The 25,694-nt window shown below is 44.1% G+C and overlaps 1 protein-coding gene across 1 annotated transcript in view; it reads left to right on the forward strand.

Moving 5' to 3' along the window:
* Positions 1-25,694, forward strand: part of Niban1 (niban apoptosis regulator 1) — a 158,282-nt gene that overhangs the window by 70,221 nt on the left and 62,367 nt on the right. The window contains exons 4-5 of the mRNA XM_075988216.1: positions 3,126-3,240; positions 7,433-7,597. Coding sequence (XP_075844331.1) covers positions 3,126-3,240; positions 7,433-7,597 — 280 coding nt within the window. The remainder of the gene's footprint in view (positions 1-3,125; positions 3,241-7,432; positions 7,598-25,694) is intronic.

A 25,694-nucleotide genomic window follows, 5' to 3' on the forward strand; every position in this document is an offset into this window, starting at 1 on the left:
TGGACAAAGAGTAAAGTTAAATCAGGTGTGTAAAGCATCTAGACCCGGAGGACTTCAGATTTTAATGTTTCTGCTTTCCTCCCTCATAATGTTTCTGCAGCTAGAGCAGTGAGCAGTGAATTTGGAAATCCACAGTTTAGGTCAAGTTGTGTCACAGGCTAGAAGTAAACCATGGACATGAGACTTACTTTGCCTTCAGCCTCAGATGAACCGAGGAGTGAGCTCAGATGATCCTAGCAGATCTTTAAAACCTCACACTGCACACATTTCTTATCCAGACTCAGTCTCAGGTGCCCTTGGACATACGCCCCTATATTAGGATTTCATTCAACCCACAGTCCCAATTGTCAACACACTACAAACAACAGTATCAAATTATCAGAGGCCTTTCATAAATATCCTACTATAATCAGAGCTTTCTCTCCTATCCGCCAGTTCTTAAATAACAGAGGCTTAATATTATTTGGAAATATTTGGATGATGGCACAGGCTTATTATTAGCTAGCTCTTACATTTAAATTAACCTATTTTTATCAATCTAAGTATTGCCATGCAGCTGTGGCATTACCGGTTGTGTTCTGGCGTGTTGCTTCTTGGGTGACTGTTGGCATCCCCCACACTCCACCCTTCTCCTGTATCTCTGCTTGGATTTCCCACCTTGCTCTATCCTGCCTTGCCATAGGCCAAAGGAGCTTTATTTATCAACCAGTGAGAGAAACACATATTCATAGCATACAGAAAGGCATCCCACACCATCCTACAATGTCCTCTTAGAAGACTGGAGTGAGATACAGTATCCCAATGGGTAGTTAACATTACCGGCTTTGAATTACATCTTTAACAGTTACCAGATACATTATATGCCTTTAGCTAAGTTATGTATCTCTTTTAGGCTCAGTTTTCTTTTCTCAGAATGGCAAGTGTAGTTCCTTAGAATGAAATAAAAAAATACACTGAAGCACCGAGCATATGACCAGCCCAGGGTTTAGTCCAGAATAGAACAATTGTTGATATGATTGCCTCTAGCTAATTGAGAGATCTTGTTATTAGATTTATTGAATTTTTAACACACATTTAACAGTAAATGAAATTTCTTTATGAATTAAATTTTGGTGATTTTCCTTCTTTTTTCACATTTAAAGATGGTCTCCCTTAATTTGAAACTTTTCTTTTCTTTGGTCATGATTTTCAAGGAAAATCATGTTTAAGTTATAAAGTTATAAAGTTGTTTAAGTTATAAAGATATGATGAGTAAATTCACTAATGATTAAATAGTTCTAAAAACCACCTGGGTATTTAAATGAAAAGTCCATGTAGTTTGTCATCATTTGGACACTATAACAAGATCTTGTTTGTTAACTTATAGAAGTATTTCTTAAAATCACATGTAAGAGTTAGACATTAACTAGGGGCTGGAGAGATGGCTCAGTGGTTAGGAGCACCAGCTGTTCTTACAGAGGACCTGGGTTCAGTTCCCATCCCCCACACGGCAGCTCACGACTGTCTGTAACTCCAGTTCCAGGGGATCTGACACCCTCACACAGACACACATACAAGCAAAACATCAGTGAACATAAAGTAAATATAGATCATTTGAAAGAGTTAGACATTAACTATTTATTAATGACATTATTTTGTCGAGAGTCCAATTTGGTGGTGAGCGCAGGGACATCAGAGAGTTCTCATTTCATAATTCATCTAAATCTCCCTCACATTTGCTGGGGACTTGATAAATGAGTCCAGAATCTGTCAGTCACCACTGGGTCATTGCACATTATTGGACCCCTGTGAGTTTTAGTTTTCTCATTTGTAAAATGGAGATAATATTTAATTCTTAGAGCTGTCTTGAGGGTCGAATGATGTAATGTTGTTAGTCATTTGCCCTCAGATATAACTGGATTTTTTTTTGAAGTTTAGAAGCTTTTTATAACCCCAAACAAAGTCCATAGTTAAGCCCTGTTTGAATCAATTGCTTCACACTATCTCAAAATCACACAGATAGAGATTCTTCTGCTATGCTCTGGGTCCCCAGTGTGTTTAAGCAGCTGATTAGTGTTTCTTCCAAGTCTTAAAACAAGTTTCCTAGGGCTCTGAGAGTTTGTTTTGTTTGGGGCTCTCCAGGCACCGTCTTGCAGATGGAGAATGTGTTATTGTTATTTTGAGTTTGCTGTCCAGATCAGTGTTGTTTTAGTTATTCCCAAGGGCACACTTTAGATTTTCGAGTCCCACAGCTTCTTGGTTTCAATTCTCAACTAGCCCCTACGTACTACTTTCAGTAATTTATCTTGACAACCAGCCTGTTGATTGGATGCACACACTAGTATTTTATCTCACCTGTTTGTCCCTGGGGCACGTTGGCCTAGGCACCAATCAGGGTACTGGATCTCATTTGGGTTTCTCAGTCAGCAGAATGTCTTATCTGCCAGTCAGAATATCTTCTGATGTCATAAAGCTGCCCTTTCATCTCAATGACTTCATTGCAAAAAATCCAGTCATTTCTGAGGGCAAATGACTGCACATTTATTATGGCAACATCTTCATATTTTTCGTGAAACTCCATGGTAACTATCAGTGTAGTTAACTTGTTCCACAGTGTCACTCAGCATCTTATGTGGCCCACGTCCGCTGAGTACTCTGTTCTGTGTGTGTGTGTGTGTGTGTGTGTGTGTGTGTGTGTGTGAGAGAGAGAGAGAGAGAGAGAGAGAGAGAGAGAGAGAGAGAGAGAGGGAGGGAGAGAGAGAGAGAGCGAGCGCCAACCTTGTGGTTATAGAATGAGTCAGAGCCATCAGCGTCTGAAGTGGTGAACACCATACAGACATAGTAGTTACAAATATTTCATTTTTCCATTTAAGAACTCACCTCCTGGGAGTCTCTTTGAGATTAGGGAATCTGGTTTACCATTCTGGGAGTGACCATCAAACAGAAGTAAAAAAAAAAAAATACTACTTTGTAAGCAACAAGAATGCAAACCAAAAACATTTAAATAAGTGACCCCAAATGACATGGCATAGGGATGTCTGTCACTGGATATCTGTGTCTGGACTTGTTTGGTTTCTTAAAAAATTCTGACATTTTAAAAATATATGTACTGGAGAAAATCATTCATTCATGTCTTTCCGTTTTAGGCCTATCAGAGAGGAGCTGTTCCTAAAAGCCGAATTCTTCCAGCTGGAGGCAAGGTTTTAACCTCAGAAGAGGAATATAATCTCTTATCTGACAAGCATTTCCCAGACCCCATAGGTGAGTTGCTCTGACTTTCCCTGAACTAACTTTGTGTAACTAGACCAGTGGTCCTTACTGAGGGAGAATAGTCCCCTTTGAGGGACGTTTGTCAGTCTCCAGAGACTTAGGAGGTGAGTGATGTAGACATTCAGACCAGCGATGCTGTCCAACAGCCCATAATGCACAGGACAACCCCGAAGAGACAGATGAGTGGCCCGAGGGACCAGTAGTGCCAAGATGGAGAAACCTCTGTTGAATCCTGACACTCCATCTTCAGCTAGAAAGTGGAGTTTGTTTACTAAGTCGACATTATCCCATTTCTATTGCTTCACATCTGAGTTACAAGGGCAGTTTCTATGTTGCTGGCGGTCAGGTATCTTAGAGCTAGGGATACGCTGTAGAATTTGGTAACAACACTCAAGATGGCAGGAACACACAAGTCAGGCATCCGGCGTGACGCGTACAATTTCATTTTTCAAGTAAGCAAGTCTTGACCTGTTAGGGGTTATTATCTCGTTTTACAGAGATGTGGAACACAATATCCTACATTGACAAAAGTAAGACCATTTTAAATAAATGCCACAGGAACTCATAGCTACAGAGTAAAAGAAAGCACCACCTTTGTTCACCTGTCTGTAAGTAAAGCCGAGCTCTGCTGTAGAAGGAGCGTTGGCCTGAGAACTGGGGCGTGGATTTGGATGTGGCTCCCCCTGTGCCTCTTAGCAAACGTTTTCAGGGTAGCAGGCCCTGGGCACCTCTGGCTTCTGTTTCTTCTGCTTTAAGATGGAGCGCTTTAAACTTGACATTTTTAGAAGAATCTTTCCAGCTTTAAAATTCTTTGATTCTCATCCATTTCACTTACTTTTCTGTGGAGAAAATGATGGATACTCTATAGGCTAAATAGGGCGTTTCATAGGAATCCACGGGCTGTGCATAATAGAACAACTCCATCTGCCTCTGTGTAAATCACAGCGCATATTCATTACTTGCTTTCTTGGAGAGAGCCCTGGGTCTTATTAATGGGTATCATCATTTCATTAGAATTTATGGAGAACTATATAACCATTCCATCAGCTGTTATTGCTGTAGATTGCTTAGTGTGGTGTTTTTAATAATACAATTATAGATAGTACACGGACCATAAAACTAGATTATCAAATTATTACTAAATAATTCAGGCTAAAGCAATGCTTTATGTATTCATTACCTAGAAAATACATGAAATTTTCTTCCGACGTCTACCTATCTGCTGCATTGGTTGTGTACCAGCAGCTAAAAGTGAAAATACCGGCATGTTGATTCTTGAGACTCTCTCCAGAACTTTCCAACGTAATCTGTCAGAACAATACACTTATGAATTTATTGATGAACTCATGTCGGAAAGAATGAAAAGCATAAAGCTAGTGTAACTCATGCCTAAGATAGCCCAGGGCTTTGGACACAGCTTTTCAACGACTATTTCTGTTGTATGGTGTGGCCTGCTGAATTCTAAAAGTAGAATATGCTTCAATAGATCATGTGTGATACTCTTGTAACTCAACTCAGAAAAAAAATTGTAGATGGATGGAATCTAGAAAATTGTTATGGAAGGTTTAGCTAGAGGTAACTAGGGGTTAACAGCAGTGGATTTTATAGGGTTTGCTGAAGCTTCTGATATAGAGAGTCAGTGTTACTTCCTGTCGTTTGTATGAAACTGTGACATCTTGGAAAGGGCACGAAGACTTGCTTCATAAACCTTGTTAATCAGATTTACCCCATTCGGGAAGAATGTTACTTCTACCCGAAAGAACAGATTTAAGCACGTTTAAAAAGGGAGGCTCCGGCATTGCCGGAGGAGAGGCACTGGAGGCTAATGGCTGTTCTCCGTGGAATGTTCTGCCAGGGCGGCCTGTCAGAGTGACCCCATGCTTTACTGGAGTGGTTGGCATTTTATTAGTTAGGATCTGGTTTACCGCACACAATGAAATTCAAGTTAAATATGCAAGGTTTGCTATCTTCATGTAAGTATTGGAGTGCCACTCCAGGGTCACGGTGGCAGATCCTCAGATTTGTCAAGGACACGGGTTCTTCTGGCTTTCTCCCCTTTAAGTCTGGGCATTTACCAGCACTTGTTAGTCTAACAGCAGCGGGAATGCTGGTGCTATGGCTCCTGCCATGTCGCATGAAGGAGGAAGGGGAGGAAGAGGAGGAGGCAGTGACTTTCTTTAAGGATACCTGCAAGGAGGTTGATATGGCAGTTCAGGTTATTTCCCATTGGCCAGAACTTCGGAGCAATGGGCTACCCTATTACAAGGGAGGCTGGAAACATATGTGAAGTTTGCATTCTCCAAAGTTTCTTGCTCAGTTAAGAGATGAAGCTCACAACTGCAAGGAAGGGGGTGTCTCTTTTGCGTGTGACTGTTTATTTGTTTGTGTGCACATGCATTGATTCCTTATTCTGCTCTGGGTGTTGTGCTGGGCACTTTGTGTTCCCAGGCCATTCTGTCCCTAGCCTTCAGATTTCAGGACAGTGGAACCAGGTTCCTGTACTTGTCTTAATCAAATCTATTCTTACCTTGGATTACGAATTTCCCAGTAGCTGACTTAGTTATGCAAGCTTTCCTTATGGCTCTGATCTATTTCTAGGTGTGCCCAGCATGCTCCAGCCTCTTCGAGGGTGCCCCCTTTTCCTTCCTTTCCTAGAGATTTGTGCTCCCAGAACATGCTGTACCTTCTCTGTGTTCCCATGGCTGTAGAAAGAAGTGGAATCTTTTAACCAAGTGTGATGTCATGTGATAGGGATGCAGGGGTTAGGCTGGCTAGGGCTTCTGAAGAGAGGCATAGTTTCACATGGGTTTCTCAGAATTGATTGTGAGGAAATAGGCCTCTCTCTGAATCTGTCTCTGTCTCGCCCCTCGAGTGTGTGTGTGTGTGTGTGTGTTTGTATGTGTGTGTGTGTTTGTATGTGTGTGTGTTTGCACGCTCACTCATGTGTTGATAGACTTGAACCCAGATATTGGACAACTACTCTACCACTGAACTAGACCTATAGCCCCCTAGTCTTGTCTTTTCAGGGCCTCTAAATTTTTTTTTAGATCAACAGAGTGTATCTGTTCATTCAATATGGTGAAGCTGAATATCTTCTAGGTTCTGCAACTCTGCTATGGGCCGAGGATACAGGGATATGTCAGAAGTGACCTCCACCCTCTCGGAGCCCCTCTTCAGAGAGGGGTTCTCCTGAGAAAAAAGGAGCAGGGCTCATCTGCCCATCCTTCCTCCCCAGTGGGTGCCAGGCATGGAAACCGGCCACGGTCGTACTTTAGGAGAACAGTAGCAACCACATAGTTCTGTCTAGGTGGCAGGTGCCAGTGGAGGCTCCCCAGAGGAAGCGACATGTGAACCACCGTGAAGGGTGAAATGATTTTCCTCTAAAAGAGCATGATGGGAAAGAAGGAAGGCGATAAGGGGAAAATGTTAAATTTTGGAATGGATGAACACCCTTTGGCAGGGTAAAGACCAAAAGTAGAGTGGACCCAGACATGAAACTGGACAAGTGCCAACACTTGACAGGGGTCTAGAGAGGTGGCAGAGGAAGCCGTAGGTGCAAAACATGACACTTTTTGGAAAAAGATAGACATGCTGAGAGCCAGGAGAGAGGCACATTCAACTAGGAAGGGAATGTTCTCTAAAGAGTGGGTTGTTGTCAGCAACACAAGTCACAGACCAGAGTAGATAAGCCATGGGCTGGTGGCCAGGGTGGCGTTAGTGACTCCAGCCATTGGGTTGAGGAGCTGATGGGGCAGGAGGCAGACTGACGAGAGGAAAGGACCAGACTGTGCAGTCAGCAAGTGTTCGCCACAGAGGGGGAGGAAACCTGGGGAAACCGAAGCCTGCAAGGAGCCGGCGAGCCCCAGAGGCGCCTGAGAAGGGAGCGCCACCTGTGGTCTTTGGAGATGCCGTCAACAGAAGGGAACTGAGGGAGATGTGTTGGCTGTCTGTCTGTCTGTCTGTCTGTCTGTCTGTCTGTCTGTCTCTGCAGAGCAGTGGACTATACCTGTGGAGAAGACAGACTGTGTGGGCAATAGGGATGGAGAGGAGATGAACCCCTGCTTCCCTCCCACCTTGCTAGCCTGTGGCTGCCCTGGATACTTTTACAGACTGAGATAAGTATTTACAGACTGAAACACGTACTCATGCTTTAAAACTATCTCTGCTTCCATTGCTTCTCTAGCTTCCAGTGAGAAGAACTCACAGCCCTTTGTCGTCCTGCCCAAGGCCTTCCCGGTGTACCTGTGGCAGCCTTACCTCAGGCATGGCTACTTCTGTTTCCATGAGGCCGCCGAGCAGCAGAAGTTCAGCGCGCTTCTCAATGACTGCATCAGACACCTGAATCATGGTAGGCTCAACCGGCGCTTCCCTAACAGTCACATTTTCTGAACTGCCTTGGTCAGCCATCTGCGACCATAATTCTTAGAGCCTCAGAGGGGGTTGCCCTTGGGAAGGAAAGCAGGGGCCATAGGCAGTGAGCACGGAAAACAAGGAACCCGAAGTCTCTGTGGAACAGAGCATAGAGCGTGATGGCGGGTGCAGGCCGCCTATTCTAGACTGTCTCCTGGTTATTCACTGTCCTGGCCATTCGTTAACCGAATAATTCTTCCTACTCCTTTTCCCTGGCACTTTTATGTTGTTTGTTCATTTTTGGGGATTGTTTGGTTTTGAATACAGGGCTCTTGCTTTATAATACTAGCTGTTCAAATACTCACTATGCAGCCCGGTCTTGAACTCACCGTAAACCTCCTGCATCAGTCTCTTGAGCACTGGGATTATGAGCGTGTACCACCGTGCCCAGCTTTCCTTGTTTTTTTAATTACACGCCAGCAAGAGTGTTCCAGGTAACCCTGGTAAAGCCTTAGTCTCTATGTCACCTTTCATTGCTCTCCACGTTTATTTCTGTGTGATGTTGGCTCAGTTAAGGTCAGTGGCGAGGTTCATTGTAGTCTAAGACTTGATTTTCAATTAGTGTTGCTGTTGGCTAGCTTCCTGTCGCTGTCACAGATGAAGCTAATGTTGTTTTACGTTTTGGAGGTTGTTCTCTGTGGTTCATCGATCCTATTGCTCTGGCCTGTGATGAGGCTGCGCATCTCAGCAAGAGGGAAGCAGGAGAGAGGAGGGGGCTGGGGTCCCATGATCTGCTGAAGGTCCTCAGTCATCTTCAGGACCTCCCGTCATTGCTGCCCTTGATGCTACCACAAGCACACAGCTGGGGACCAAGTCTTTAGCACACAGCCCCTAGGAGGACTTACCCTAACCACAGAGGCAGTTCTTAAAACTTGAAGGAATGTAGGAATTGGGGGAAAGAATCTGATTCAAGGCCGGAGAGACAGCTTGGTGGTTAACGAGTGTTTGCTTCTCTCACAAAGGACTAGAGGTCAGTCCCTAGCACCTACTTTGGGGAGCTGGCAGCTGCCTATAACTCCACCTCCAGGGAGATCTGATGCCCTTGTCTGGCCTCTATGGACACCTGCACACGTGTGCACATACACTCACACAGACACACATACATGACTTAAAAGCAAATATGTGTTAAAACTTAACTAAACACAGGAGCTTCGACTCTACCCTTATGCAGTCTGATTCAATGTGATTGGTGGGGGGCAGGTTTTGCTTTTCTAACAAGCTCCCAAGTGATGTCACTGGCCACACTCGAAGTGGCCCAGCTTTTTAAAGATGGCATTATTTTGATTTTTGGTATAAATTTACTTATGAATCCATCTGTAAATAATTTTTTTTGCAGGATCTTTTCATTCCAGTGTGTCATTTCTGACATTTAAAAAAATATGAATGCAGGTTTGTCTGGGCTTGCAGATAACTGAACTGTGTTCTTTGGCAGTTAGAGAGGTAGGCAGTCAAATGGGGGACTTAGTCTGTGCCAATCCTGTACAAGCGTAGAGTCATGAAGCATTTGCTCTCTTTGGTAGTCTGTGTGCAAACAGGACGGAGGAAGTAACACACCCACAAATTCTGATTTGATAGCGAGCAAGGTTAATATGTTCAGGAGTAACTGGAAGTCACTGCCAAATGAGCAAGTATGACCAGATGATTCTAACCCCGAGGTAACTTAAAGATCTTCTAGATCATAATAGTGCAAACGTGATACCCATCAGTATTGGCTGTGTGCAGTGTGATGCTGTCCCCTGATGCTGACATAGTACAAAAGTGGTACCCATCAGGGCTGACTGTATGCAATGTGATGCTCTCCCTGATGCTGACATAGTGCAAACGTGGTACCCATCAGTACTGGCTGTATGCAGTGTGATGCTCTCCCTGATGCTGACATAGTACAAAAGTGGTACCCATCAGGGTTGGCTGCGTGCAGTGTGATGCTCTCCCTGATGCTGACACAGTACAAATGGTACCCTTTAGGGTTGGCTGTGTGCAGTGTAAGCCCTGATGCTGATGGATTCTCTCTCCACTGGGTCATCAGAGCACTCTGGATGCTGTGTTTTGTGGTTTCACAGTCCAACAGTTGACAAAACACTCACCAGTCATTGTACGGAAGGAATTCAACACTTTGTTGTAAAATAGGCTTTGCAGTTGATAGTTTTACTCAACAGTAGGCTTAGGTGAGTATTTGAGCTTGTCTAAGGCAGGCTATGCTAAGCTGGGATTTCGGCCAGGTGTATTAGTTGAACTTTCAATTTATGATGGTCATGTTGCGATGCTACCCCACCTTAAGATACGAGCACCTGTGTACGTGGAGTTCTGTGGAAGTCCCAGTAAGCACTTTGTCAAGTCCTGAGCAATACCTCCAGCTGTGTACAGAATTTAAGGTTTTGTCAGGGAGGTCTCTGAACAGGAGAGTTTTGAGCTGAATCATAGTAAAAAAAAATACCCCCCCCCCACATACTGTAGTTAATTTTATAGTGCGCTTATTTTCATGTTTGGAGGTGTCCCCGAGATTATTAGTTCCACAGAGTGACAGTCACTGGTGCTGCATCTCACATCTCAGCCAGTTCTTGGTTTGTATGAATGTAGTATGTATGTATGTATGTAAGTATGCATTATGTAAGTATGTATGATGGATGGATAGTGTATGTGTGTCTAAGTATGTGCGCGGGTCATGGCATGCATGTGGAGATCAGCTGATAACTTTTGGGAGTTCATTCTCTTCTGTTACCACATGGGTTCTGGGGACCAAACTCATTTTATCAATCTTGGCAGCAAGTGCCCTTACCTCCTGAGCCCTCTTGCAAGTTCCCACCTCTTGGTTTTAATGTGTGTGTCGATAGAGACTAATAAAAAAAAGAGATGTAACTCTGTTTTTGCTACAGCGACTCCAAGTAACATAATATTGACTCTTAACTAGAGCCTTTATAAAAACGATCCCCTTATTACTATCATGCCTGTGTCTTCCCAGAACTAGCTTAGTTTTCAATATACTTAGAACCTCTGTGTTTGGGGTCTTGGTCTAGTAAGAACACACAGCTGGCACCGAACCCAGGAAATACAAAGCTGCCCTGAACAGAGAATGTGTTCTGCCCAGTCAAGGGACTCGCTGCATTCCCCATTCCTTGTACATAATAGGAATTTCTCTGGGGAGTTTTGGATGGTGTGTAGCCTGCATTTAGACACCATTTATGGAAGATCTCAGTCAATTCAGAACCCGGCCCTGCTCTCTAGGACGTTGTCAAGGCACGAAGACAATGAAGTCTAGTTATATTTCCCTGGTCTGTGGCAAAGTCTTCAAACCAAAGACCATTTGTTCCCCCACTGAGCCTTTATGCAGACAGTTGGGCACAGGCCATCATAGCATTACAGAGGGCAGCCCTTGGTTGTTGCAGGCCCATGAGCTCATGGGGGTTTTCCCATCTTGCCCCACCCCCTGATTTTTTCCCCCTTGTATTTGATGGTACAATGTACCACTGTTTTTTTACTGAATCCCTTTTTCTGTCCCAAGTATCTACCTATTATTCATTGTGTGATCTTGAATACGCTATTAAGGGGCTTCCTCAAGCTGCCAGTTCACTGTATTTGCTAGAGTTGTTCAGAAAGGGCAATAAGATACTGGCTGTAACTAGGGCCAGAGGCTCTAGGGGGCTGCTGCCACCGTTGTCTTCTGCCACAAGCAAGCAAAGGACTCAGTCTGCTGCTGTCATTGCTCCGTTGGCTCTAAGGCCACTATACATTTCTGTTGAGAACTGGGTCCAAATGTTTGAGTACTTGAAATTAGCCTCTGTCAATCCCATAAAGGCTTTTAAAATTTTCATTTTTGAGATAGGGTTTCTATGTGTAGCCCTGACTGTCCTGGAACTTTTTGTGTAGACCAGGTTGGCCTCAAACTCAGAAATCTGCCTGCCTCTGCCTCCCGGCTCCTGGCATTAAAGGTGCACCACTGGCCAGCCCACGTGGACTTCCTATGATACATCCCCTAGTGCTCAGGTCAACAATAACCCAGCCCACGTGTTCAAAAAATGTTGGCTCCTAATTGTTCTACATATTCATAACCATTCTGAATCCAGAAACACTGCTGTTGCACCTAAGAGGAATATGTATTTCTTTTTTAACCTTGACAAAGGTTCTATACCCTCTTTATATAGTATGGTTGTCTGAAGATAGATGAGATCAAGTAGAGAGATCTGTGCTCCTTCATCCTTCAGAGAGAGAGAGCAGTTGCTAAGACTGTTTTCACTAAGGAGCACCAACTGTACTGGGCAGTGGACACATGTCTTTTTTGAGTAGATAGAAGATCTCACAAGATTAATCTTTATAGAACATCACATTCCATCTCGATTTTATTGCATGACATCTGTGTACAGCAGCTGCCGTCACCTGTCCATTTATAATTCACAGTGTAGTTCCCAGTCCCTGGCCATGTCGGGTGCTACAAAGTGGGGCTTATAGTGCCAAGATGTTCTGAGGCAGCTTTCTTCTCCAGACTCAGTCCTGTGCTTCACAAATACAGAGCTGAACCCAGGCTGAGTGGACAGTGGTCATTATCAGCGCGCACCTGCTTCTCCGGCTCAGGCAATGTAGGACAGGGGAACGGGTTCCTGCGGGGAGGAATGGGATAATTGAGAGCTGGAAAGCGACACAGATTATGGACCATTAGAACTGAAGGATTTCTGTGAGCTGGAAGGCAAAGTTTCAGCAAGAGGAGACGAGGGAAGATAGGGAAATGGGCTAGATCCAGGCTAGAAAGGGGCTTTATAGTAAATATTAAGAAATTGAACTTTTTCTAAGAGTTGTAAGTAGGTAAGGGACCTGACCCTCATTTACCTTTAAGGAGTCACAGTGGCTGTAGCCTAAGTAGCATGGATAGGAGAGAGTAGCATTTTGTGGTGCCAGGAGGCCACTTAGGAAGTTTGGGCGAGCAACAACAGATAGCCTAGTATTCACCAGAGAGCACGAATTAGCGGGAGAATTCATCAATAGAAAGCCAGAGTTCTTGCCCTAAAGGATTGGGAGACAAGAGAACATGGAGTAGATATTAAGATTATGCATGCCGGGCGGTGGTGGCTCACGCCTTTAATCCCAGCACTCGGGAGGCAGAGGCAGGCGGATCTCTGTGAGTTCGAGACCAGCCTGGTCTACAAGAGCTAGTTCCAGGACAGGCTCCAAAACCACAGAGAAACCCTGTCTCGAAAAACCAAAAAAAAAAAAAAAAAAAACACAAAAAATAAGATTATGCAGCATTACTGCATAAGTGGAGATTCTGCAGTGGAGGTAAATGCTGGCGCCCAGTTCAACGGTGCTGCTGGCCTGAAGGATGCCGTGTTAGTCTGAAGGACGGCTGCTACTTCACTGCACAAGAGCCTGTGCTCATTACATCACTAGGAACACTCAGGAAGAGGGGATTGTAGAACATCTGGGAGCCATGAGGATCGTAGGTTGAGAACACCTAGAAGAACCCGGAGGATTTAGGTTAAGAGAACTCGGCGATGTAACTAAGGACACCCTGAAAGCGATTCAATCACACGTGTAACCTCCAAGGGCTCTGGTGGTGGGGTGAGGCAGCTGGATGCGATGTTCTAAATGATTGCATTTTAGAATGGGTTCCTCTGACAGTGCTGTGTGCCTGGAGCGCTTCTCCAGAACTCCCATGTGAAGGCAAACGCTTTGATTAGATTGGATTTCGACACTTCGCATTGTTAGGTGTTCAATACACGTTGCTGAGTTAAATTGGATTTCAGAACAGAAGAGGATTTTACAATTCAAATGAGATGCAGCCAATCCTATTAGCGCGTTTATTTCCACACAATGCTTTATGTTCTGCCGCAGATCTCAGGTTCCTTTTCATCAACACGCAGTCTAGTCATACCTACAAAGGAAGTTTATTACTCGAGAGACTGTCTGGTGTGGGTGCCAATCAATTCTCACTGAAAATACTGAGTGATTTTTATTATGTAATATATGAGGACATACTTTTGAATTTGTGGCACCCATGTTTATGGAAAAACAGATCTATGAGTTGGAAAATTCTATCTTATGCCTAACCATTTTCTGGCCAATGTGCAACAAATGAACCATATTGGGAGATAAGCAAAATAAAAGAGACACAATTTTTATAAACAGTTCTCTGAATGCTTTTCCTTGTTGATATTATAGAAATGTCTTCCTTTTCTTGTAATGCATAGAAAGCCTCTAAGCAAGAGGCCTTATCTCAGAAACTGAAGTGGGAAAGTGGTGCGGGAAGACACCCACTGTCCACCCCAGCCTCCACATGCGTGTATATACAGGAGCACATGCAACCGCATCGCTGCGAACCCCCAAATACGCAAGCACACACCTTTTATGAGCTGGGAACAAAGTGCTTGGTAACTACTGTTTTCTACAAACGAGACGCCAGTTTCTTGTTTTAGAAGGGACGATCTTAAAGAAAACCCCTAAACTCATTCTCTATGTGCAAACCACTTCTGGAGTCTGCCTGAGTTTACTGTGTGACATGGGCAATGCTCTAAAACAGCAGATGTTTCCCTTGTCCCTCTGTGGGTGTGAGGTCTTCTCTGAAGTCATTGCTTGTCCTCTTCTGGGCCTTTTAGGTTATTTAGAAGACCCCAGACTTGGGAAAGAACTTTGTGGTTTCCTATTCCATGCCTTAGCGTTTACTTAGGATAAAGCTTAAGTAGGGTCAATGTCTGTCAGTGGACGAGGACCCGGTGCTTTGACTCCTGGGTCTTCACATCTAGTTACTGACTCTCAACATTACTTTACAAAAAAGCAAGCCATCTTTTGGACATTTTGAAACACGACTCTTAAACTACTCTCATGAACTCTTGCCATGGTCCACAATAGATCTGGAGCTGTCATCTAAGGTCCTCGGAGACCTGGGATGCCGGGGTGTCTGGGTTAGTGGTACTATCTAAGCTGACCTAACTATTCTGTCCTCAGGGTAAAAATGACCAGATCATTTAACTTAGATAAACCTGGAATATAAAGTATTTGATAGTATAGGTTGTATGCTAGTTAAAATTTTTATAGCTAAAATGCAAATGTATGATTTTATACAATTTAAATTAATTTTTTTTGTATTTGAGTACCCGGGCTGGAGCACTATAGATGTCATTGATGTGAAATATGACTTTATAATACTTACGCTTTTGATTCTATTTAAATTACTTAGTGTTCTCAAAGCAATGTAAGAGCTGGAAGTGGAAGAAGGGGCTTCCCCAGAGGCTGGAATAATAGAGCTCATGCCTTATGAGCCCCTCCTGAAGCTTGTCCTAAGGGCAGATTTGAAACCAGGGATTATATTTGTAAATTATTTTAGGACTATAGCAGGGTGAAATTCTGGGGGCAACCATTGTTTCTCTGTCGTCACACTGAAGTCTGTCCTCTGCGGGCATCCAGCTTCCATCCCTGAGGCTGAAATGCTTGCTGTCTGCTTAATTGCTGTCCTGGGAATAATTCGATTTATTTCAAAAACATTTTCTCAGCTGGGTGTGGAGACTCACGTCTGTAATCTCGGCACTTGAGAGGATAGAGGTGGCAGGAAGATCGAGAGTTCAAGGCCTGCCTCTGTTTCCTGGCAAGTTTGAGGCCAGCCTGTCTCTTTTGTTTGTATATGAACGTCTCAGCTGTGAATTTCCTTAGGCACTGGTAACTCTTTCAAATAGCTCCAAGGACTCGGGCTTCTGTGGTGGTGTCCCAGGGTCGCTGTGGCTGGGTGACTTTGGCACTAGCAATGTGTCTCTAGTTTTAGAGGCTAGAAGGCTAAATCACGATGCATGCAGGGCCATTTCCTCTGAGGACAGTGAGAGGGGACCCACTGCAGGCTTCTCTCCTTGGCACTCAGGCGCTACCCTGAGACCTACCTTTGTCTTCACACAGCATTTCCCCTGTGTCGTCTGTGTTTCTGTTCATGGCTGTGTCTGTGTCTGAACGGTCCCCTCCTTCACCTTTGACACTTACATTTATTATATATCTATTTATGCATTTTTGTGTGGGCTGTGGAGGTCAGAAGACAGTAGTAGTTGGTGCACTTTTTCCATGAGGGTCCTGGGGATGGAACTCAGGTCTTTGACAAGTACCTTTACCTACTAAGCCATCTTGCTGACCCCGAATTTCCATTTCGAAAACACTGGTCACACCAGATATCAGAGGCCTAGCCTATTCTGGAATGACATCATCTTAACTAAGTATGTCTAAAAGGACTTTGTTTCCAGATAAAGTCACCTTCTGGCCTAAGGTGCTGTGCTTGGGAAACCACTCTATTGGCCCTCAAGGCCTGGCTGTGAGGTGGGGGCTGCTGTTACTTGCATCCTTCTTGCTGTGTAGATGAAGTCGCTGCAGCAGCGGTTCCCACAGTTGGTTTAACACAAAGTTTTAAACCCAGGCAGTGTGAAGCTAGAGTGTATGCTCCTATGAATTGAAGCTTCCAGAGAAAAAGCCACACCTCTGCCCAAAGTTTTCCAGGACTGATTAAAATCCGTAGAGAGTCCAATGTTGCAGGCCCAGAGCCATATCCTCTTGAGATGTCTCCAGCGCCTTCGTGGCCATTTCTTGTCCACCTTTGAGTCTAGGTTAACGACCCTGTGACTGTCATGGAGAGGTTTTTGGAATGTATTTACAGGCCACTAGCTTCCTCCATCTGAAAACCAATGGTGGCGTGGGGCAGCATTTGATACTTGCTGTACAAGCGTCTCCAATTTGCTTTAGCCCACCAAGCTGACATTTGGCCACCAGGACACTTAAAGATTCATTGACTATGACTTTGAAAGCCTGGTGGAACCGTTTCCATGTTGGAACATGCTAGTTGGGTCAACCTGAACCCCAGTCTCAGTTGCTCTTATTTGTCTCGGGAATAAACTCTTAATCCCTCAGAGGATGGAGCTGTGGTTTGGGTGGCCACTCTTCCTCACCAGGTTCTTACTAAGCACCTCTTCTAAACCAGTATTTGACTAGCTGCTCTTTAAGAAAAAATCTAATCCAGTTCCTGCTCGGGGCCTGGTGATTTGAGGTTAGTCATTTCATACTGAGCTGCAAATTGCTGTACATCTGTCTGTTGAAACTTGGGTGGCAGTTGAGACGCTGAAGTCTTCACTTTGAAGCCTGAAGTTGTGCCTTAACCCGAAAGGGCGCTTCTGTGGTCAGCTGCATGCCATCAAATTGTTCTCCGAAGGCAGGCTTCGCTCGGCTTGTGTAAATATGTAGCTGAGAATAACGTTGTGAGATGTATTGCAGGCATGGGGTTGAGAAACTCATAGTGTTCATGTATTTCAAGTTCTCAGTGGTTCTCAGCCTCCCCAATGCTGTGACCTTTTCATATAATTCCACATAGTGTGGTGACCCCCAACCATAAAATTATTTTTGTTGCAGCTTCATAACTGTAATTTTGCTACTTGCTATGAATCATAATGTAAATATCTGTGTTTTCCAATGGCCTTAGGCGACCCCTATGAAAGAGTCACTGGACTCCCAAAGCGGTTGAGAATCACAGGTGGAGAACAAATGTTAACAGGTGTCCTTTACTTTGTTTTCCTGTCAGAACTTTTTTTTCTGTTAACTGGACTCTTTGCCTAAGACAGGATCTCACATAGTTCAGGTTGGTGTCTAACTCATTTTGATGTTCGGGCTATGGATCTCTAATCTGTCTGCCTCAGTCTGCTGAGTGCTGACTTGTTAAACAGATGCTTGGCCACTGCTGAGGTAACCTGCCTTGACCTGATTTTGTGTTTTAGTGATTTCTTCAGGAAACCAACAGTCACACTTGAGATCACCCCACATCTAGCAGTCAACGAGAGACTCCTATTTTATGGGGCTTAGAAAAGGGAGCAGAGTTGGAGAGAAGCCATATCTTAATAGCCACTTTGACACCTTACCAGGCCAACCTCCCTGTCAACTTCCTTTCCTGCTGGAGATTAGGGCGTGGTCTCTGTCAGAACCAGCTGGAGAAGAACTAAAATCTCTTCTTTCATGTGAACATCTCTGCCTCCTCAGCTCCCCTAGGGAATCAGATGAGCACACACTGCCCGTTCACTGCCCTGGCCATCACCAGTGTCCCACTGGCATGGTGCAAATGTGCCCTTCAAGTTACAGGAGAGGCAAAGGTTGGAACAAAAGAACTTTTAGAAAGGTTGTATCGAGTCTAGACCATTGTCTTAGATTCTGGAAACAAAACAAAAATAAGGTCATGACCAATAGACAAAGCGGCGTCTGTGGAGCCCATTCTGTCAATAGTGGGGAATTTATGGAATCATTTTCTCCTGGTGCTGAAGAAGTGGAATGAAAGGAACATGAAATAGGCATGTCATTTAAGCCCATACCATCCCATTTCATGGCAATGCATGGCCAAGCCTGAGTGGTTTAGTTCCAGAGAACGTGTTGATCACTGCCTTGTCCTTTTTCGATCTCTGCAAGGATAATTGTTGATGATTCAGGGGCTGACAAATGCCTATGGACAGACAGATTGACTTCTGGTTGTCTGGAAGAAGTGTGAAACTTCTGTTCTTTCTTCTGCAGATGCTTCATGAGCTAAAAGTTTCCTAAGGTGAACTGCCAAGGGTGGTTATGAGTGTCACTGGCTCTCTGATAGTGTGATCGATTTGTACCGTTGTCTTTGGCTCTAATGGAGTTCAGGGAGATCCCCAGCAATGCCGAAGCACTTGTCTCGTTCCTCTTCTCATATCTAGTTTCACACTTATGGTCTAAAATGAAGATTGTACTGTTCCCTTTGCCGGCCTATGGGCTAACGAAGATGTCTCTGGAAATATAAACCTCATCACTGAAAGGAAGGGAGCATATTTGAAATGGAAATACCATATAATAGGGGCGCACAATTGTGTTAAATGGATTGTCACGCATTATAATCTTGAAAGTATATTTCTCATCATCTGACTTGCTGTTCTCACTACTCTTTGCTTTCTTCTCCCTTTGAGCTAAATCTTAGGCCGGTGACTCACTTTGGATTTCTTTAACTTTCCGAAGGCCTTAGGATCTATGTGATTTCCTCAGGAGCCTGTTTTTAAAGATTATTTACATGTGAAGGTGTGTGCATGCATGTGTGTGTATGTGCTATATGTGGGTTGCATGTGGGTTCCTGCAGAGGCCAGAAGCTATCTTGAAGCTTGAGATGAGGACATTTGTGAGCAGCCTGATGTACCCGTGCAAAATAAATGCAATGCAGATATCAAAGAATATTTACCACTTTAATGATAAACTTACAGAACCAAAGTTCCAGCGTAGTACAGGTAGGGAGGAAAGAGAGCGAGCGGCCTCCCTGCGCGACCATTTATTGGCAGGCATTCGCCCGAGGCAAACCCCGCCCCCTAGAGGGGTTGTCTTAACCCTACAGCCTGACATGGGTGCTGGGAACCAAACGGGGATCTTAACCTGGTGAAGTCACACCAGTTATGGGCCAGAGGTCTGCTTCCTTCGCTAACCAGCGCGTGCTCTTGGGAGACAGAGTTCTCTCTTGACTGTCTACACAGTGACCCTTCCATCCTACCCCCGACCTTCCCCATCCCCCGTCAGCCCTCCAGTCTAGACTTCTGTTTTACTTAAAACAGTATTTCTGCATTCTTACTTGGTTACCTTGTGAGAACCCACCTAAGTTAAGTTGATTTCTAAGATTGGGCAGGGAGAGTGAAGCACGTTTCATTGTGCCATCCTTTAAATTACTGAGTTCTTTGGCTGTACCACATGGAATGTTCCTTCTTTACATTAAAAAAATTATCTACATCGGATGCCATATAATTCTCGACAGTCACACTGTCTATAACTTCAGTTCCAGGGCATCCAGTATCCTGTTCTGTCATCTGCTGATGCCAAGCATACATGTGGTACTCAGGCATCCATGCAGGCAAGGCACAGATACACATGATACACATAGAATGATTTTTAATGAAAGAAAAAAATGCACAGTAGTAGGGAGAGAGGTACTTGTGCCTTTCTGATAAACTGGATTGCAGCATACAAAGTCTGGTTAAATATGAAGGCTGACCTACCTACCTACCTACCTTCCCTCTGCCTCCTCCTCCTCCCTTCCACCACCAATAGTCTTCTGCCAACATATACTGACTGGGCATCTTTTTATCCCAAGCAATTGCTAGGTGTCAGGAATCTAGTTTGGATGTTACTAGTAACCAAAGAGAAAACTAGTTACAGACTGAGGTGTGTGTAAACCATGTGCCAAGAAGTTCTGAGAGGGGAGTTTGATTTAGACTGCTCTAGAGAAAGAATCTGTGAAGGAATTACATGGTATATTCGCCTGGAAACCTTGTGATCTAGTGCAAGAGTTGACGTGTGGGATCTGTAGGACCAACCTGGATGCCAGCTGTTTGGTGTGGAACTCAGCCACACTGTCTGCCCAGGTGTTCTTGCCTGCTCTTGTGAATGCAGAAAGTACCATGACTGGTAGAGCCTGAAATACTATGATATTTTGCCTTTCACAGAGAAATCTTGCTTACCTTTGGTCCAGAAAACATGTGAGAAAAAGAGCTGTAAATCAGCTGTGGTAACTCACAATTAGATCCCCAGCATTTGGGAGTCTGAGGCAGGAGGATTGCCATAAGTTCCAGGCCAGCCTGGGCCACAAAGTGAGGCCCTTGCCACAAAACAAAAGAAAGAAAAGAAGAAATACAGTATTTAGTTTGACCCAGGCATTTCTGGGCAGAGTGAGTCGTACACTTGGGAGGACTGAGACCTTAATGTGGAAAACAAAACCAAAATTAAACAAAAACCCACTTGGAAGTGGTAGTGAATCTCTCTTCATGAAGTGGACTTGAAGCAGGCGGGAGGCATTTTCTGAAGCGAGAGTACATCTTTCAAAGAGATGCTCTTCGTGTTAAGTGTTAGGCACGGTGGATGTAAGCGGTGTGTGCCAAGTCAGGCTCTCTTGGGCTCCAATCTTGGCTCTAACACTAGTTAGTACCTGTGTGGCTCTCACTGTTCTTCACTGTCCTCGGGTCTAAGACAGGGACACTCAGTGCCCACCCGCATGGTTACTTTGCAAATTATATAAGAGTAATATGAGGAAATCATTACAACTGCTGACATTATTACTAAGTACAAAAATAATTTTATAAAGTAACACCTTAGATTATATCCCACAAAACAATCACTGTTTCCATTTCATTTTCCTATCCTAAATCAACATATTTTTTCATGATGTTTAATCTCAGATAAAAGTGGTAGCTTGTAAACCATTCTAGTTTTATTCTGCTGCTGTAATAAAACACTGACCAAAAGCAGCTCCTGGAGGAAAGGGCTTACTTGGCTTATATTTTCAGGTCACACACAGCCCATCGTTGAGGGAAGTCAGGGCAGGAACTTGAAGCAGAGGCCCTGAGCAACACTGCTTGCTGGCTCTCTCGTAGTCTCCTGCTTAGATGGCTTTCTTATACAGCCCAGGGCCACCTGCCTAGGAATGGCACCACCTACGGTGGGCTGGACCCTCCTGCAATCCCTCACACACATGCCCATAGGCTGATCCGATTGAGACAGTTTCTGAAGTGAGGATTTCTTCTCAGGTGATGCCCCGCTATGACAAGTTGATAATTAAAGCTAATTAGCCTATAAATTACGATTCCTCACCCTTTTGAAGATGATTTCTTAATATTTTGAAATTTTTAGTATGTTGACAAAGTTATATTTTCTCCGTAAGTTTGAGGTATTTGTCTCCGTGTCTCCCACTCCTGTTTGTTGGTGCTATCTGCAGGGAAGTACACACGCCACTGAAATCTTACTCTTGTCTCCATCTTCCTACAGCCTCGGCTTTCTTGGATGACCACCATTACACATCCTTTTCCTTGTCACCGTCTCAGGCTGCAGTCCTGAGTTAACCGCACAGTTTAAGCTCAGGTCCTCTCCAGCTGACTCAGGGGACTTTGCTCTTCAGGGCTTCTTTTATTTTCTGTTTCTTGAAGTCCATACCTTGATGTGAGCACACTGCCACCCTCTTCCTTCAGTTCACTCTTTCCTAAAGTTCTGGCTTTGATTTCGGGCTTGTAGAAGCATGTGACTGGTGATCGATCATGGTTCTAAAGGCTATGGGGCGATCTGAGGGTATGGGGTGACCAACGGAGGAGACTGACTGCTTTGCATCCCATCACTAATTGTTTCTTTTCCTTACCCGTATCTCAGTTTCCATAGCAAAGGCATTCCCACGATTCTGTCCATGGAACTGGCACCTAGGCCTTCCAGTTGCCTGGTGGGCTATGCCAACTGGGCCCAGCACATGGCTCGTGCACTGTGACAGAGTTACAGCATCATGAACATGAGCATGGCCAGGCTAAGAGAACAAGTCAGAGTGGGTGAAACAGAAAACAGGTAGTGGAATGTGCTCAGTTTCTGTTTTGGATCCTGTTGCCTGGTTTCCACAAGCTGTTAGGGAAACAGAAATCCACCCCCAGTCCTCTCACCCGAGTGACTGTGGAAGAGGAGGCATCGAACGAGGACACCAGAGCTGGAAATCACCTTACACCTTAGATGGTGTGCTTCGTGCCCATCATCTGATAGGCGGGCGAGTGGTTTGCCCAGGGTCGTTGGTAACAGCAGTAGGCTGGGGTGCACGTGTAAGACGTCCAAAGCCAAGTGATTTCTTTTGAGTCAAGTGTTTCCCCTTCTTTGTTTTGTTTTAGTCTCATATAGTATGCACACACCCACACAGTTTATAGGAGCACATAACTCCAATCATATCATAACAGCTAGGCTATTTTCCCTCATTCTCTCCCTCCGTTCCTTCACAAGCAATGTTAAAGCCTGTATCTTCCTCATGTTTTCCTGTGTGCATGCACACATGATAAGGTTTGTTATTTGGTTGCTGCTTTGGCGCACACCTTTAATCCCAGCACTTGGGAGGCAGAGGCAGGCGGATCTCTGTGAGTTCGACACTAGCCTGGTCTACAAGAACTAGTTCCAGGACAGGCTCCAAAACCACATAGAAACCCTGCCTCAAAAAACCAAAAAAAAAAAAAGAAGATCATCTGATCCTTACTCTTCTACCTTGGTTTTGTTGTACTCAGTGCAGCCTTGTGGAAACCTCTTCTGATTAACTGGCATGGTTCTAACTCATTGCTCAATGGATTATAATATTCCATGGCTTGTAGTCTACACTGGTCAGCTTTGCTCTTCACTGGTCAGCCTTGCTCCACACTGGTCAGCCAAGCTCTTAACAACAGCCTTTTCCTTTTTTCTCACAACTACTAAATTCCGTGATTATATTAACATTTTTGTACATGTGTCCTCATGTTCTTATTTGTATAAAGCTGTGCCCAGGAAGTATGGTTGGTGAGTAAATGAGTTTTTAACTTAACCGATCCACCAGGTTACTTTTCAGCTGTACTCTAAAGTTTCACGTGTTCTATAGCACACAAGAGCACTCTGCAGCAGCAGCACTGTGGTAGGACATTCTGTTCCTTGTGAGCACCAGCAGGCCGCCAGGTCAGAACGGCTCTCTTCTTTATTCTGGTGGGCCTTCTCTGACTGCCGTGGGATCTGAGCATCCAAACTAGTAGCTGTCAGCATTTAGATTTCCACTCTGTGTGAATTTTCCATTTTTATTCATTCATTCTCCTTTTGTTTTATTATTGTTTTACAGGAGTTCTATGAAAATTTCCATATTTACCCATTTGTGTATCTCCACTAATGATATCTTTTCAAATTCATTATTTATCTGTTAGCATTGACTCATTTTACTGCTATTAGCTTTTAATTACAATATATTTTGCCGTGCAAAGATGCCTAATTTTTATATAGTCAGATAGGTGTGTCTGCTTTTTCTTTTGTATTGTTTTGGATTTCCTGCCTTAGTTGAGATTTTCCTTAACCTTAGATTATATAGGTAATTTTCTAATTTATTTTTAGATTTTTATATTGCTATATATATTAATTATTTTACTTTATGTGTATGAGTGCTTGCCTACATGTATGTGTATATGCCCACATGTGTACCTGGTGCCTGTTGAGAGCAGAAGCGGGCGTCAGGTCCCCGGAACTGATGTTACAGGTGATCGTAAGTTATATGTGGGTGCTGGGAATGGAACTTGGGTCCTTTGGAAGAGCAACTGGTGCTCCTTACCACCAAGTCATCTCTCCAGCTCCTGGATTGCAAGATTTTGCCCTGAAGTCCCTCATCTGTGCAGAAATTCTTTTCGTATGTAAAATATTTCTGGGGTCTACTGTTTTTTCCTAAGTGGATAGACAGTTGTATCCGCACCATTCATGAGATAATACAACTTTCCCACTGAATAGTAAAATGATATGCATATATCTTGAGGTTATCTGGGTATTCTTCTCTACCATATGGTTGTAATTTTGATTTGTCATAGATAATAGGTTTTTGTTGTGCGCTATTATACCTGATATGAAATTTCCCCTTACTATTCTTTCTTGACTATTTTAGGCATATATTCTTATTTGTTAACTTGTGTTCATTGGAGCTAATTAGCTCCTAATGCCTGCTGGGATTCTAATTGCAAGCTCATTAAGCTACAAATTATTTTTGAAAAACAATTCAAATGATCACATGAATTGGTCTATGGGTGAAGTTAGAAGTTCAAGCTAAAGTCTGGCTCCCTCTCACGGGCTAGACGGAGGGTCATAATGGGTGTCTTGCTTGCCCTGGTAGAGTCTGAGCCTGCAGTTTGAGTTAAAGAGAGGAAAGAAAGTATTAGTAGCCGTGGAGAGCCTACTGCATGCCAGGCTGTCTTTGGTCCTTTACTCCAGGTGTTTCAACTTAACCCCCTCCCCCCCACTGCGATCACAGTTAGGCAGTTTCTGAGCTCAGGGAACACAAGCCACAGAACTCTGCTGGAGGTCTCTGCATCTGAATCTGACATAAACTAAATCTCTGTTCCACCCCATGGGGTTGAAAGCTTCCTCCCTTGGGTGTTTCAAGTTGGAAATGCTGCCGGGAGAGGATGGGATTGTGCCTCTGTGTGCAGGGGCAGACCCCTCCCTTTGCCTGGGATGCCTCCACCTGCCGCGGTTCAAACAATGCTGCTGTAACTTACCTCGCTGCCCCACAGCTACGTGCATGGAGAGTGAGTCGCTGTGCATGCCTTTACCAAACACATATTAAGCAGTTGCTCTGTGTTTGCTCAGGGTGCTGGGGCTCCAGTGGTGAACATCTGTGGACTGATTTCCCATACTCTCACTGCTATTCCTGGTTGGCTTCTTGACTGTAGTGATGTTTGTTTTTAATTTAGAATTAAATGTTGCCTTGCCTACTGCTCTTACTGGTCAACTAGAAATATGGGCTTCGATGAAAAGTTTCATATTAATTTCGTCTTAATTAGAAATTCAGAGTCTGTACTGATCTGAGCAGCATTCATTTAACAGATATTTATTGAGAGTATAGTATATGTCGAGCATAGTCAGGGGCCAACGGCAGAAATAGAAAATAAATCATAAATATAAATACAAATGATTAACTTAGATACATGTAATAAATACTGTGAACAATAATAGCTGGGGGTAGAAGAGATACAGGCTGAACTGCATAACAAACCACAGTAAACATACAAACTTGAATAGAGGAAACTGTGCCCAGCCTGGAACTTGAAACATGGAGATGTAGAGATGCTGTGTTACTAATTAGATTTTTATCTTATTTTATGTGTTTGGGTTTTGCCTGCTTGCATGTCGGTGCATCATTTGCATGCCTGGTGCTCAAAATGGCCAGATTCCCTGAAACTGGAGTTACAGATGGTGGTGAGCCATATGTAGGTGCGGGAATGAACCTTGGTCCTCAGAAAGAGGAGTCAGTCCTCTTAACCAGTCCCTGTCTAATCCTAATTGTCTCCAGAACCCTCAGTTCAATGCTGTAGTCAGATTGAGTTCTACCTCCTAGTCTTAATAGTGGGGCTTAAACTCCACCGTGGAGCCTCGGGGGACCTGGTCAAGAAGTATCCAACGATAGCCTTCAGCTTAGGGAAAAGTCCTGGGAAGACATGATGATTTCCCAATGACACATCCATCTGCCTCAAGACTACTCAGAAATGTTTTCCCTTGGAGCCTAAGCAATACCTGGTGTGGTAAGGAGAACTTCTTGAGAA

The sequence above is a fragment of the Microtus pennsylvanicus genome, chromosome 10 (assembly GCF_037038515.1).
Source record: "Microtus pennsylvanicus isolate mMicPen1 chromosome 10, mMicPen1.hap1, whole genome shotgun sequence".
NCBI lineage: Eukaryota > Metazoa > Chordata > Mammalia > Rodentia > Cricetidae > Microtus > Microtus pennsylvanicus.